We start from the raw sequence: 13,768 nt of genomic DNA, 5'->3' as shown, positions 1-13,768 counted from the left end.
CGTGCATGGAGGCCCATTGACTATTTTGCCCTGGGGCCTGGAATTGCTGTCGGTGGGCCTGGCTGAGAGCCATTGAACCAAACCGTAAACTCTGTATTTGATGGAAACCACTTCAAGCCAGGGGGTGCGGCAGGACCCCCAGCACCCCTATTTCCAGCACCTATGGTAGAAACAGAAGCAGCCAGAGCAGGGACCTTTTTCACCTTTGGACATTCCAGTCAAAACTGTAGAATATTCTCTGATTTTCTCTATCCTGTGCTGATTGGCTGTTTGCTCCAAGCTTCCGCCTCCCTTTCTCTCCCACGTCTCTTCGTCTCACCTTCACTCAACATCTTCCTCCTCTTATCCTCTTCTCCCCCGCCATTTCGTGTCCTGCCCTCACTCTCTTTCTCTGTCTTTTCCTTTCCATTTATCAGATCCCCTCCTAAGTAAATTCACCTCCCCAAAATTAAATAAATGAATAGTAAAACTAACTCGACGTTTTCTGCCATCACACTGTTCACAGTTTGTGTGTTGAACCCCTTCCCCGACCCTGTGTCTGTCTGGTCTATTTAGATATTAAGTTCTTCAGGGCAGGTATTGTCTACTATTCTGCATTTGTATGGTGCCTAGCACAATGGAGCTCCATTACTGGTTGGCCCTTAGGCACTACTGTAAAAACATGATCAATTTTAATAAATTAATTTGTAAAAACTGACAGTATCTCTTCCTTGTATCTCACGCTCAGCTGTTATTTCTCTGTGTTATTTGACTTGTGATTGACTAAAAGAATGGGAGCAAAACTTACCAGCATTTTCGTTTGATAAATTTCCACGACTTTAAAAAAATTAGCCATAACTGCCTCAGGTTTCTCTATTTTTTGTCCATGCCTTCGTTTCTTTTTCTTGGTTTCCTCCTTTCCCAAATGCTCAGATTGTATTTCTTCCTTTGCTTTGTCTTGTTTCTCACCATCTTCCATACTAGAAGAAAGATTACAGAAATAAAACCGAGTAAGTTCCCGCATTGTCTATGCTATGACTAAAACAGTGAGTCCCGATAAAGAGAGGCTGGTTTGAGTGTGAGTTAGTTGCAGAGAAGATGAATGGAAGTGAGTGACTACAAGAAGTGACAGTTAGAGAATACAACCAAGAGTCAAAAATGTTACCTTACTACTAAGTGAGGTGGAAGAATAGTAATAATACACTTAGTGAGTCTAGGGGAGATCAATGGAGAAAAGGCAAAAGCAGCTCAAAGTGGGGTTATTAGCACCAAATGCAAAATGTACAATTACTTGCTGCCTAAACAAGTGAAGTATGTATCCCAGTGCAAGTAATTCAAAATTATCAGAGGTTATGTGCAGAATCTTGAGTTCAAAGTTGAACAGAAGATAGAAACATTTATGGATGTGCCACACAGATTCATAGCAGAGTGGTTTCATTTCAACCAAAAAAATCACCATAATAAAAGTAAGGCATCAGTGAGGAATGAAAGGAAAATTTCCTTCAGAAGGACCCACCTTACAAAACATGTAGAAGACGACAATTATCCCTCCTGCACAAAAGAATTCATAAGAACATAAGAATGGCCATACTGGGTCAGACCAATGGTCCATCTAGCCCAGTATCCTGTCTTCCGACAGTAGCCAATGCCAGGTGCTTCAGAGGGAATAAACAGAACAGGTAATTCCCTTTACGAGAAGCAAGTATCAAGACTCACTGTTGTTTTAGAGGCTTCAGTTTTCAGGAACATAAATAGCTGACTGTGTGATAACAGTGAGAATGGTAAGGTAAATTACCACAAAGGTGTGAGGAGGTTGAAACTTTGAGGCAAGTAGATGGTCGATTATAAAGAAATGGAGAGGAGTTTGTGGTTTGGTATATAGCAGTACCAGTGAAATAAAGACCCATATGAGAGAAGTCTGAGGAGCTACTTACATTATTACTAACAAAGCATCATTCCAGGGCTCCTGCATTAACTTTCTTTGGAATGCCCCTGAAGATGTGCACAAGAGGGCCAGCCATACAAAGAGGAGAGGTTTATGTTTATTAACCACTGGGGAACCTTTTTGGAAAGTAGGATTCTATAAAGAAGGCAGGGTCTCCTCCTTAATCAACCAAAAAGTATTTAGACTGCTGGCAATGACAATGAAGATTTGGGGGAGTGAATTTTTAAAACTAGAATTTTTAAGCTGCAGGCTTGCAGGTACTGCAAAGTACTTAAGTTGAAAATGAAATATGGTAGTAAATAGCAGAAGTACAAGGGAATCTGTGTATCCAATAGTGAGAGAGAAGCACTTACGATTTAATTGGAAGGAAGTGCAGGAGAGGAATAAGGAAATAAACTGTCAGTAGAAAGAGGTTAGGTGAATTAAAAATAAAAGCTATAAATGCCTACATAACAATATGAAAAGCCTAAAACCAAGAATAGGTGAGGTGGACTATCTGGTATTGGGGGAATACCTAGATATTTTATCAATGGCATATGATAAGGTACATTACTAGCCTCTGGGTCAGGAGACTGAAATCAGTTAGCTGAGAGAGATTAGGGGGGGGGGGGGAAATCTAACAAAACCATTATAATGGGAGATTTGAACCACCTAATATAAAGCACTTTAATGTCATAACACAACATGGTGTAATAAACAAAAGATTCCAGAACTGCTTGTTTTGGAGCATACAAGAGGAGAGACTATTTTTGTCTCAATACTGAGAAACATACAGAATTGATTCTTTGGATTCTTAGTACAGAGAAATGCAAAAGAGTTTAAGTGCAGTTGACAATTACCAGAGAAGTACTGTAATATTGCAAGTAATGTTTATGCTTAAAATCCTTGCACAGGGTTGGAAGTAAGGGCAGACAAGAATACCAAAATAATTCTCTAACAGTGAAATCTAAGAAAGGGATTTTTTTAAAATGAGGAAATTAGTTAGAAAAGCCTGAAAGGGAACAAGTTAAGAAATTAAAAATCACTGAACCATCATGGAAACTTTAGAGTCAACCTTTTTAAAGTCACTGAAGGTATGTATAGTGCTGAGAAAGAAAACAGCATAGTTAAGTGGCTAGCTATACTAATTTTTTTGGGCCTCAAAATTATCCTTTAAAAAAAATAAATCTCCAACCCAAGTGATTCAAATACTAACTGATTCAAATACAACAGGATACCTCTTCTAACCTTCTTAGCAGGTTAGAAGAGGTATCTGTAGGACTGAAATTAATGGGGCTAAAGTGAGAATTTGAATAATAGACCAAAATATAAAGAAAAATAATAGTAAATTGTTTAAATATGCCAGGAAAAAGAAAGCTGTGTGAGTCATCAGATTTGCTAGACCACCTGGTTATAAAAGGAGGCAATCAAAAAGGACAAAGAAATTGGCAGGACTATCAACCTTAATACTTCAGCACAAGCTGATCACACACTTCCCAACCTGCTGCTTGGAAACAAGTGATGTAAATACCACACTAATGAAAGCTGCCATTTAAAAATGTTTCTCGGGATTTTAGGAGAAGCAGCTGCAGAGGGTTTTATAAGACTGTGAACAGGCTTATATGGATTGCTGAGAGTGGCACCTGGGATAGGGTCCCTGCTCTGCTGCTCAGTGAAAGTGCTTGTTGCCTCTGAGGAGTTGTGCTGGCTGCCCAAGATACTGGTAAAATGGAGAGTCCAATCAATGCCTGCTCAGGGCTATTTCTGGCTGGCTCATCTAGGAACAGCAAGAAAATAAACAATAGTGTAAAAGTAACTTACTCAGCCTTCTCGGATTCTGCTTTTGTTTCTGTTTCATCTTCTTTTGCTATTTCAGACATCTAAAAACAAAAATATACTAAAATTGCCATAAACTTACTTTTAAATAAATCTTCTCAATTCTACTTAATGCTTTCTAAAAAAAACAAATAAAACAATCAATTACCACCATGCCTCATTAACACTGGGTCACTTTCATGTTGTCATAATGCTAAATTTTTTTTGCTTCTAAAACAAGAAGTAGCAGACAACATTTCAATAGTGAAAACTTCTATCGTGATTCTTCCTCTAACATGTTTTCAAGATATATTATTAATACAGTAACTGGTGCAGATGACTGAATGACTCAAAGTAATAGTCAATGTAATGAGACTGGTGAAGTTACCAAAAAGGAATGGAGGTGACTGAGCACAGATCATAGCCTAAAATTAGCTGGAGTACAGTGGTCACCATTAAGAACTTAACAGTTATGACTGGCATGCAAAATTAATGTAACTATGGTTTTGTATAATTTCTATACATAGAATGTGGAATAATGTGGATTATCACAAATATCAGTATGTCAATATCACAAATTCCACGTAATTGTTTAGTTTATAATTGTGGCAACATCTTCCTATTTTGGCAACATAGATTAAAGTAATTATATTCTATAAATGTAATCAAAATTAGCAGAATATTTGTATACGTTTTATTTTTGCAATACTTCCCCCCTTAAACTATCTATCTATTCCCCCATACCACAGTATCTAACTGCTTCACAATCATTCATGTATTTATCCTCAACCCCCTGTAAGATAAAGATGTGCTATTATCCCCATTTTACAGAAAGGAAACTAAGGCACAAAGAGGCTAGGGACCAGATTTTTAAAGGTATTTAGGCCTTGCTTCACGCCGTTTTGCAAGCTCTAAGTCTCATTTTAAAGATTGACTTAGGAGTAAACCTTGATGAAATCTTTTTGTCAGAAAGTTAATTTTGCTGAAAAATGCAGTTTTGGGTCCACCCAGAACTATTTGCCAAAAATTTCAGTCATAATTTTTATTTGGAACTTAGATGCCATTCACATAATGATGACAGCAGCAGTGGTCTCCTCGATTCTTTAGCCCAGTAGTGAGGGCACTCACTAGGTTCAGTTCTCCCTCTTCTTGATGTGGAGAAGGGATTTCAACTTGGGTCTCTCACATTTTAGGTGATTGCCCTACAGAATCATTCTCAGTTTCTTTCCCTGTCCCAATGACTATTCATTGTCATTCATAGTGGCAATTCATAGTTATTCATAAGTTCCAGTCCCTGCTGCAATTACTATTTAATTATTTATACACAGTGGAACAGCCTCAACAAGAGAAACTGAAAGAGATAGTCATCGCAATATCCCATAGTCCAGTGGGTTGGAGAACACTCCTGTAATGTGGGAGCCCAAGTTGAAATCCTTTCTTCACATCAGGCAGAGGGAGCAATTGAACCTGTCTCCCCGACATCCAAAGTCAGTACCCTAACAACTGGGCTAAAAGTTAGAAGGAAGGTGGCACCACCACCTCCTCCAGTGTTGTGAATCTAAAAAAATGCTTTAAATGCTTAAAAATTAGTTTCAGATTGAACAAAACATGACAGAGTTTTTGATTTGCCAAAACTGTTTTGCAATTTTTGGATTCAGTACAGGTCGAACCATTTTTAATTCCTCCCCCCCCCCCGCCCACCAAACTTGCCAGTAAAGAAAAAAATCAGTTATTTTCCCAAGATCGTAAATCGCATTGAAAGTCATTGGGACTTAGGCTACTAAAAGCCTAAACCAGTTCTGAAAATGACTTAGTTCCCTAAATCACTTAGGCACTGCAATGCTGAGTGGAGCAATGCCTAAACACTTTTGAAAATCTGTGCCTAAGTGTTTTGTTCAAAGTCACACAGGAAGTCTGTGGAGGAACAGAGCCATGAATTCAGGTTTTTCAAGTGGCAGGCTACTGTTCAGTTTGGACCATCCTTCCTCTCCAAGCTCCCTCATAAAAGCTACAATGAAACCTCAAAAGGATTATTACCATTTCATGTTTTTAAAAGTAAGAGAGAGAGACAGTCATCTTAAAAAAAATTAACAAACACTCTCCATGACAGAACCATACATAGCATGTCTGTTTTTTTGGTTCCTCCTACTGCACTATGGTACTGTAGGGACTATATCTGAGTAAACAGTAGTTTTTTCCCCACAAATACTAAAGTGAATTTCAGTTTGAGGACTTTTCACATTGACTTTTCAATGCCAAAGCACTCAAGTTTTATTAGTGTGAATACTCATGAAAAGCAGTTTTAGATTAAATTGATCATAGAATACCAGGGTTGGAAGGGACCTCAGGAGATCATCTAGTCCAACCCCCTGCTCAAAGCAGGAGTAATCCCCAGACAGATTTTTGCCCTAGATCCCTAAATGGCCCCCTCAAGGATTGAACTCACAACCCTGGGTCTAGCAGGCCAATGCTCAAACCACTGAGCTCTCCCCCCCCCCAAATGTTGAACAATTCATTGAAAGCCAATTTTGAACTGTGTATTAGATTGTAAAATTTTCACTTTGAGCTCCATTGAGTGGTTACATGTCACATAATATTATTTCTGTTCCCTAACTGAATAACTTACATAATTCACATACATGAGAATTGTAAATTTCATAACCAATACAGAATTAGAAGGTCACAGTTTTGAATGACTGATTAATTAACAAGTTAGAGCTATGGAGAGAAGAAATGGTTACTTACTGCAACTGTGGTTCTTCGACATGTGATGCAAACGTGTATTCCACCTAAGTGTGTGAGCACCCAGCGCACTGGAGCTGAAGAATTTTCCCTAACAAAATTAGAGGGGTGGTGTTCATGCTTCGTGGCCGTAGCCCCTCCCCTGGCTATATGAGGCAGCGCCACCCTGATCCCCCTCATTTCCTGTGTAGCAAATGCACAGAGACGAGTCGCTGAAGCAGAGTGGATGGAGGGTGGGTTGTGGAATATACTCTCTGCATCACACCTTGAAGAACCACAGTTCACTAAGGACGAGTTACTCAGTGTTGATAGTTCTTCGATGTTCCCCCCCCCCCCCTCTAGGTGCTCCACTGTAGCTATGTCAGTGTCCCTGTGCCTCTCATCGGAGATTTTTGATAGCAGTGTCCTTTCAGCCTGCATATGCGCCCTCCTTGCCTCGCGCTCTGCCTCAAGATGAACCATGCTCAGTTCCTTCTCTACTACAGAGCCCATTCTTAAGAACTCCGAAGTAGAGGGGAGGAGGGCGGGTCATGGAGCATCCAGAGTGGGATACATCTCGAAGAACCATCCCTACCACACTAGATGAGTAACTCTCTCTTTTGTGTGTCCCTATGGGTTCTCCACTGTAGGTGACTCCCTAGCAGGATTCCCTGGGGAGGGTTGCGCTTCTGCATCGAACTTAGTACTGATGTCAGAACCGTGGAGCTGAAGATCGCATCGGAGGCTGTCATGTGTAATGGCATAATGTTTTGCGAAGGTATGAGCAGATGCCCAGGTTGCTGCCCTGCATATCTCTGTGATGGGGACATTCTTGATGAATGCAATAGAAGTGGAGATGGACCTTGTGTGGCATGTTCATGTGCCAGAAGGAGAATAGCAGCACTGTTTAGTGAAGTTGGAAACCCAGTTCGAATGTCTTTGAGATTATATTGCAGAGCCCTTGGACCTGTCTGCAATGGCTAGGAACAGCTTAGGGGATTTCCTAAATTCTTTTGTCCTGTCCAAGTAGAACGCCAAGGTTCTCCTGACATCCAGCATATGTAACACAGCCTCTCTGTTGTTGCAGTGAGGCTTTGGGAAGAAGGTCAGAAGGTGAATACACTGGTGCATATGGAAGGAGGAGGTTACTTTGGGGAGGAGCTTCAGATGTGGTCTCAGTGTGATGATGCCCACCAATTACTTTTCAGCCCTCACCCCCTCTCTCAGCTATTGCATATGCTATCCACCCAGAGATTGTCTGTGAAGAGGCTGCTTGCCCCTTAATATGATATGCATATGATACAAATAGGCGAGGTGAAGCATGAAATGATTTAGTTCTGTCCAGATAGAAGGCTAGACAACACCTGACGTCTAATGTATGGAAACACTGCTCTTCTAGAGATGAATGTGGCTTAGGAAAGTATACCACCTGGTTCAAATGAAACTGAGAAATCACTTTAGACAAAATTTTTTTGATGTGGTCGTAAAGTCACCTTTTCTTTGAAGATTTGTGTATAAGGAGGCCTAGCCATCAGAGCCTGCATCAGAGACACACACTTTCCTTGCGGATGTTACTGCTACCAGGAATGCAGTTCTCTGACACAAGAGTGGAAAGGGACAAAATGCTAGGGGCTTGAACAGAGGTCCCATCACTACTACTAGGACTGAGGAACTGGTTCTTGGACCAGAGGATATAGATGAAAAAAAATAAATTGTCACTTTAGATGAGCTTTATCTGAACACACGGTGTTCCATACCAGTGTCCCAGAAATCAGCAATAAAATATAATGAAACTATGTTAATAGCACAATGCCTCAGCTTGAGCAGAGTATAATTCAATTAAGTTTGGCTAGTTTCTAGTTCTTACTGCCAACTTGTCTGTATTTTCTTTCTGTTGAATACGAGTTGTTTAAGTGATATGTGCAGAGCCAAATTCTGTCACACCTACGATGAAACGACGAGTAAAGTACTAAACATCAGAAAATGTGGAATAGTCTGGCTCATAACTCATTCCTCCAATCTTAAAATCTAAATTATGTTTACAGATGCTGTAGCTAGAAGTTTGGTTTTTTTACTATCCATTCTTCCATTTTGTAAATGTAATATTTTCAACACTTGTGTGATTTCATTGCAAGTCTTGTGATTGTTTTCACTTTTCTCAAAGCCCAAACCTCCGGAGTCATGTCATTATGTGAAAATTTGGGCTTCTATTTAAGAGATATTAAGTTGAAATGCTTGCAAATGTGATCCCCTTAAGGTCCAAAACCGATAAATCAAATGAATAGAACTCCACATTTATTATTTTTTAAATCTTGTGATTTTTTTGCAATATTGCAAATATTTTACAGAATATAATAACGTTAACAATGTTTTTATAGCTAAAACAAAATACTTTTGAAATATAAAAACAGAGTTAATTTGGTTGTTCCTTTGCTTGTTTGGATTTAAACATCCCCCTGTAGCCCTTCCAATCATAAGGCATCAGCATTGCATTAGTGCTTAAAGAACAGAGAGTGAAACTGACTATAAATCAAAATCAGAATGACTTCTGTTTTCATTCCTTAAACTGTGATAGATTTTTAAGAGTTAAGAACCCAGCAATGCTGCCAAGCAAAAAATTATTTTAAAAATAATTTCATTTTTAATATCAGTAATACAGGAAGGCAATATGTTCCTAAAAAATGTGTGCTTATATTTTCTTTGTTCCATTAAACCTTTAAGCTACACACACACAACTAATTTTACACCTTCCCAACCCTGATGTCAATTTGTAAGTTATAGGTCATAACGTGCCTCACAATTATTGCATCCAGGGCAGCTCTACTGCTGATGTAATTTTATATCATCTGAAAATCTGGCCCATAAAACTTATAGTGGAGAACTGGCATCATGTAAAATTAGCTAGGGACTAGTGTGTCTCCATTTTGTATATAGATACAGTAACAAGAAACCAATGAAGTCTAGGGATGGTTTTAGTAGCTGGGTGATTCTAGCTGGGGGTGCCTATCCATCAAGATTTGTGCAATCTTGTGTCTCCTCTCTCCGTCGCTTGACCTGATTACCAAAGCAAAACATAGTTGAGTGTGATAGGCTCAAGCAAGACAGTCTTCAAGGATGTCATCCCTTAAGTTGGTAGGAAGGATGGTGAGGCAGGCAGGCCTCCAGCAATAGGCACTAGCCAGGACAGAGGACAGACAGATACAGGGAAGAGTAGGGTTGTCAGACTGTATTTATATCAGCTGCAGTAGCAGTACTCTCCTCCCTACCCATCTCTGTCTTCTCTGCTCTAGAAAGATTTTCATGAATCTTGCTACCATGGGATTGGATCTTCCCTAAATAGGGGGACGAAATGCCACTTTCAATGAACTAAGCGCAAGTCTTGGTGACTGAAGGTTCAGTAGATACTCCAAGATCTCCTGGATGGAAGCCAGCATCGCTTGAATTCAACGAGCCAATGATCACATAGAAAACTTTTTCCATTTTGGCAAATAGGCCATCCTGATAGAGAACTTTCTACTGTTGCGTAGAGCCTGCTGAACAGCTGCCAAACACTGCTCTTCCTCCTCCATCAGCCATGCAGCAGCCACACCATGAGATGCAGCCATGATTCTGAGTCAGTAGGTTGGGATGGAGAGGAAGTAGTATGGAAGGCTGAACTGACAGTGCAGAAGGTCAGGGAATCAGCAGTGCCTCGGCCGTACTGGGGCAATAAGGATGATCTTGGCCCAATCCGCCTTCAGCTTAAGGATGACCTGTGGGATGATCAGGACTGTGGAAAGGCACAGAAGAGAGCTGACAGCTGAGATGGAAGGTGTCAGACAGGGAGCCCAGACTGAAGCCCCCATTGAGAGCATAACAGATGACATTTCCTGTTGTCCCTTGTAACGAAGAGGCCAAGCACCAGAATGCCCCAGATTGTGAAGATACTCTGGGGAATGCTTGTCTTCAGAGACCACTCAGGATTCAGCAAAAAATTCCTGCTAAAATAGTCCATAAGATGATGAACCCCAGACAAGTCATCAGCCATTTGAGCAATACTCTCCTTGATGCAAAACTGTCACAACATGATTGCCTCTTGGCAGACCATCCTGGAGTGTGCTCCTCCTTGCTTGTTCACATAATACATTGCAATGGTATTGTTGGTAAATATGTGAATCGCTGAGTGCCTGTATGGATCTGAAAAGTGTGACACACATTGTAACTGGCCCGAAGCTCCAGCACGCTGATATGCAGAGAAGACTCCTGCTCTGACCACACACATTGGACTTTCAGTGACCTCAGATGTACTTCTGACCCCATCAGGGAGGCATCAGTGACAACAGTCCTGGTTGGTAAGGGCTGGATGAAAGGAACACCCTGACAAACATTTTCGAGAAACATCCACCACTGTAAGAGGTCCAGGATCAGTGGAGGAAGACTAACTAATCTGTCTAAGGAGTGAAGAGTCAGACAGTAAAGAGTCCCGAGGCACATTTGGAGAGGTGTAACATTGTGAACTGGACCACCAACATGCAAGTGGACATGTGCCTTAAGAGCCTCAGGCAGATTCAAACTGTCATGCAACGCTGAGATTGCAGACTGAGGCAGAGGTGGCTAATTGACTGAAAACAGTCAGTCGGCAGAAATGCTCTTGAACTCAGAGTTTACTAGGGCCCCAATTAACTCTATTTTTTGTGTGGGAACCAAAGTTGACTTCCCGGTGTTTAGGACCCAGCTGTTGGTCGTGACCGAGTCCCAAGCATTGTGGCAATGGAAGAGAGCAATGACTGGAACACTGCTCTGGACCAAGCAGTCAAAATGGGTGCTTGGGAGCCTCTAGGGGAAGATGTGTGGACTGTCTAAACCCAGAACCTGACTGCTTCCTTTTGTGGGATCTATGCCCCTTTCTGGGATATTTCCACTGTCTCGGGGGAGGGAAAGTCTTCCCAAATGTGTGCTGTGAATGATACCACAGTTGTTGCTATTGACCCCGTAGTGGTGCCTTCTCACCACCGGTGTATACACCCTTAAGGACTGAAGGATAGCTCTAGAGTCTCTGAAGGAGTGCAGAGTCTCATCTGTTTTATCTGAGAACAGCACCTTGCCATCAAAAGGCAGATCCTCAATGGCCTGCTGGGCATTGGGAGCAGTGCCCAAATTCTGCAGCCAGGAAGATCTCCTCATGGTCACCACAGAGGCCATCACTCCTGCTGAAGTATCTGCAACATACAGAGCAGACTGCAAAGAAGTCTTAGCCACCAAGCAGCCTTTGGTACAAAATACATGAAATTCCTCCACTGAGGCCCCGGGCAGTTGATCTGTGAATTTAGACACAGCTGTCGAGCGGATAAAGTGGTACTTAAACAGAAGTGCCTGCTGATTAGCAATTCACATCTGCAAGGAGGAGGAGGTGTAAAGCTTCCTGCCCAACAGGTACATTTGCTTAGAGTCCTTCTCCTTTGGAGTGGACTTAAACCTGTCCTGTCAGGCTATATCATTCACCACAGTTACTACCAAGGAATTTAGGGGCTGGTGGGAATAAAACCCCTCAGATCCCTGTGTGGGAACAAAGTAGCATTTTTCCAAGTGCTTAGCTGCTGGTGGTATCAAAGCTAGCATGCTCCAGAGGACCTTAGCAGGCTCAAGGAGCACATCGTTAATAGGGAGGATGAAACTCTCAGGGGCCAACAGCTGCAGGATATCCACTAAGTTGTGGGCATTCTCCTGCAGGAACGCCACCTGAATACCCAGGAAAGCAGCCAAGCACCGCAATAGGTCCTGGTATGCCTTGAAATCCTCCAGTACTGAAGGGAAAGAAGAACCCGGCACTGTGGAATCGTCCATGGATGAGAATGAGGCAGTTAACTGTGTCAGAGCCAGATCCTACTCCAGGGCTGACGCGCCCCAGGCAGGATGACTCTGGAGACTCCTCAAGGGGAAGATACACCAGTACCTGGACCTGTAGCGGATTGATGGTCACTGCCACAGATCTGGCCAGAGATCCTGGCTTTGAGCGGGACAAAGAGTGGAACTTCTGTGACCAAGGGGCAGCATGAAGGCCACTGGTATGAAGAGGGCATTAGTGGCCAGTAGGTGCCCGGCCAGGGGCCCCTGTCCTGACCACAAGACGAGTGCCAATCCTGATACCCACAGTGATCCATGAATGGCCCTCACTCAGGCAATGGAGAGCAGGAGGAGTAAGATCCTGACTTGGATGCTGAGAAGTCCCGGGCTTCAGGGGACAGCATCGGGACCAGCTCTGAGGGCAACCAATCTGACTTGTCCATAGCTCAGAATGATGAGGGGGCTGGTGCTAACAGTGGAAACAGTACCATTGGTATCGAGTATGCCTCTGTTGCTTTTATTGCTGGGAGCGGTGTCAACCCTGAAGTTAGCACCAGTACTAAAGTAACTAATAATGCAGAAGTGGAGGGTGGTGACTGCTGCCATGGCAGCACTGGCAGCACCAGCGACAGGGATACTGAAGAAGTTCCAGGTACCAAGGAGGGGTCAAGTCCGGTACCGGCCCCATTTCCACTGAGGGTGGAAGGGATACATCGGGGTGCAGTGCTGACAGACCCATAGGTTTAGCGCCTGCCCTGCCAATGGGGCTATAAAGGATGTAGCCCTGGCACAGTCCTGGACCAAGGGAAAGGTCGGGACAGACAGGCAGAGGAGGTCCACTGCTGCCTGATACACCACTGGCATGGAAGCAATCATTAACAGCATCACCCTTGTTGGTACTGGACCTAACGGGCACCCTGGGGCCCAGAGTCAATGGTACGGGGTCTCTGCCCTCCCCGTGTGATGCTCAGGAGTGGTTGACAGGACATGTTCCATCCCACACACCAGCATTAATCCTGTGCTGATCCACACTCCTTCTGGAGGAAGGAGATGAGTCCCGATGGGACCTGGAGCAGCCTCGGTCATTCTTATGCAACCTTTTCCTCGGCACACTCCTCTGTATCTTCGGAGAGGTGCCACTCCAGGACACAAAGCAGCAAAACCCAAGGGTGACCTGCAATCTGATGAAGGCCTTGGTGCCAAAGGAGGCCAAGTGGCCAGTTCAAGCAGATGCTGCTTCAGAAGAAGATCCCTTGCCACGTGAGTCTGTTTCATGAACAATCTTCAAATCAACCTCAGTTCCTTGCCATTTGCTTCACCCTAGACACAACAAGCATCACAGGTGGGGATCATTACTGGGGATCGTCCCCCCATATGACAGACAATGTTTAAACCCTGGTGAGGACATCATCAGGGAACTTCAACCAATTACTACTAAGTCTAACACTATACTACGGGTATTAATGAACTACATACAACTAGAAAAAAGTAACTGAATAGAGGATT

At 42.7% G+C, this 13,768-nt stretch overlaps 1 protein-coding gene across 1 annotated transcript in view; it reads right to left on the bottom strand.

Moving 5' to 3' along the window:
- The window catches only part of RYR3 (ryanodine receptor 3), a 625,867-nt gene that overhangs the window by 62,186 nt on the left and 549,913 nt on the right, over positions 1-13,768 (bottom strand). Inside the window, exons 93-94 of the mRNA XM_065402721.1 lie at positions 3,725-3,783; positions 788-959 (exon numbers count right to left, since the gene is read on the bottom strand). Coding sequence (XP_065258793.1) covers positions 788-959; positions 3,725-3,783 — 231 coding nt within the window. The remainder of the gene's footprint in view (positions 1-787; positions 960-3,724; positions 3,784-13,768) is intronic.

The sequence above is a fragment of the Emys orbicularis genome, chromosome 4 (genome assembly GCF_028017835.1).
Source record: "Emys orbicularis isolate rEmyOrb1 chromosome 4, rEmyOrb1.hap1, whole genome shotgun sequence".
NCBI lineage: Eukaryota > Metazoa > Chordata > Testudines > Emydidae > Emys > Emys orbicularis.
The sequence above is the reverse complement of the archived record's forward strand: the minus strand, read 5'-3'. Positions and strand labels throughout refer to the sequence as shown.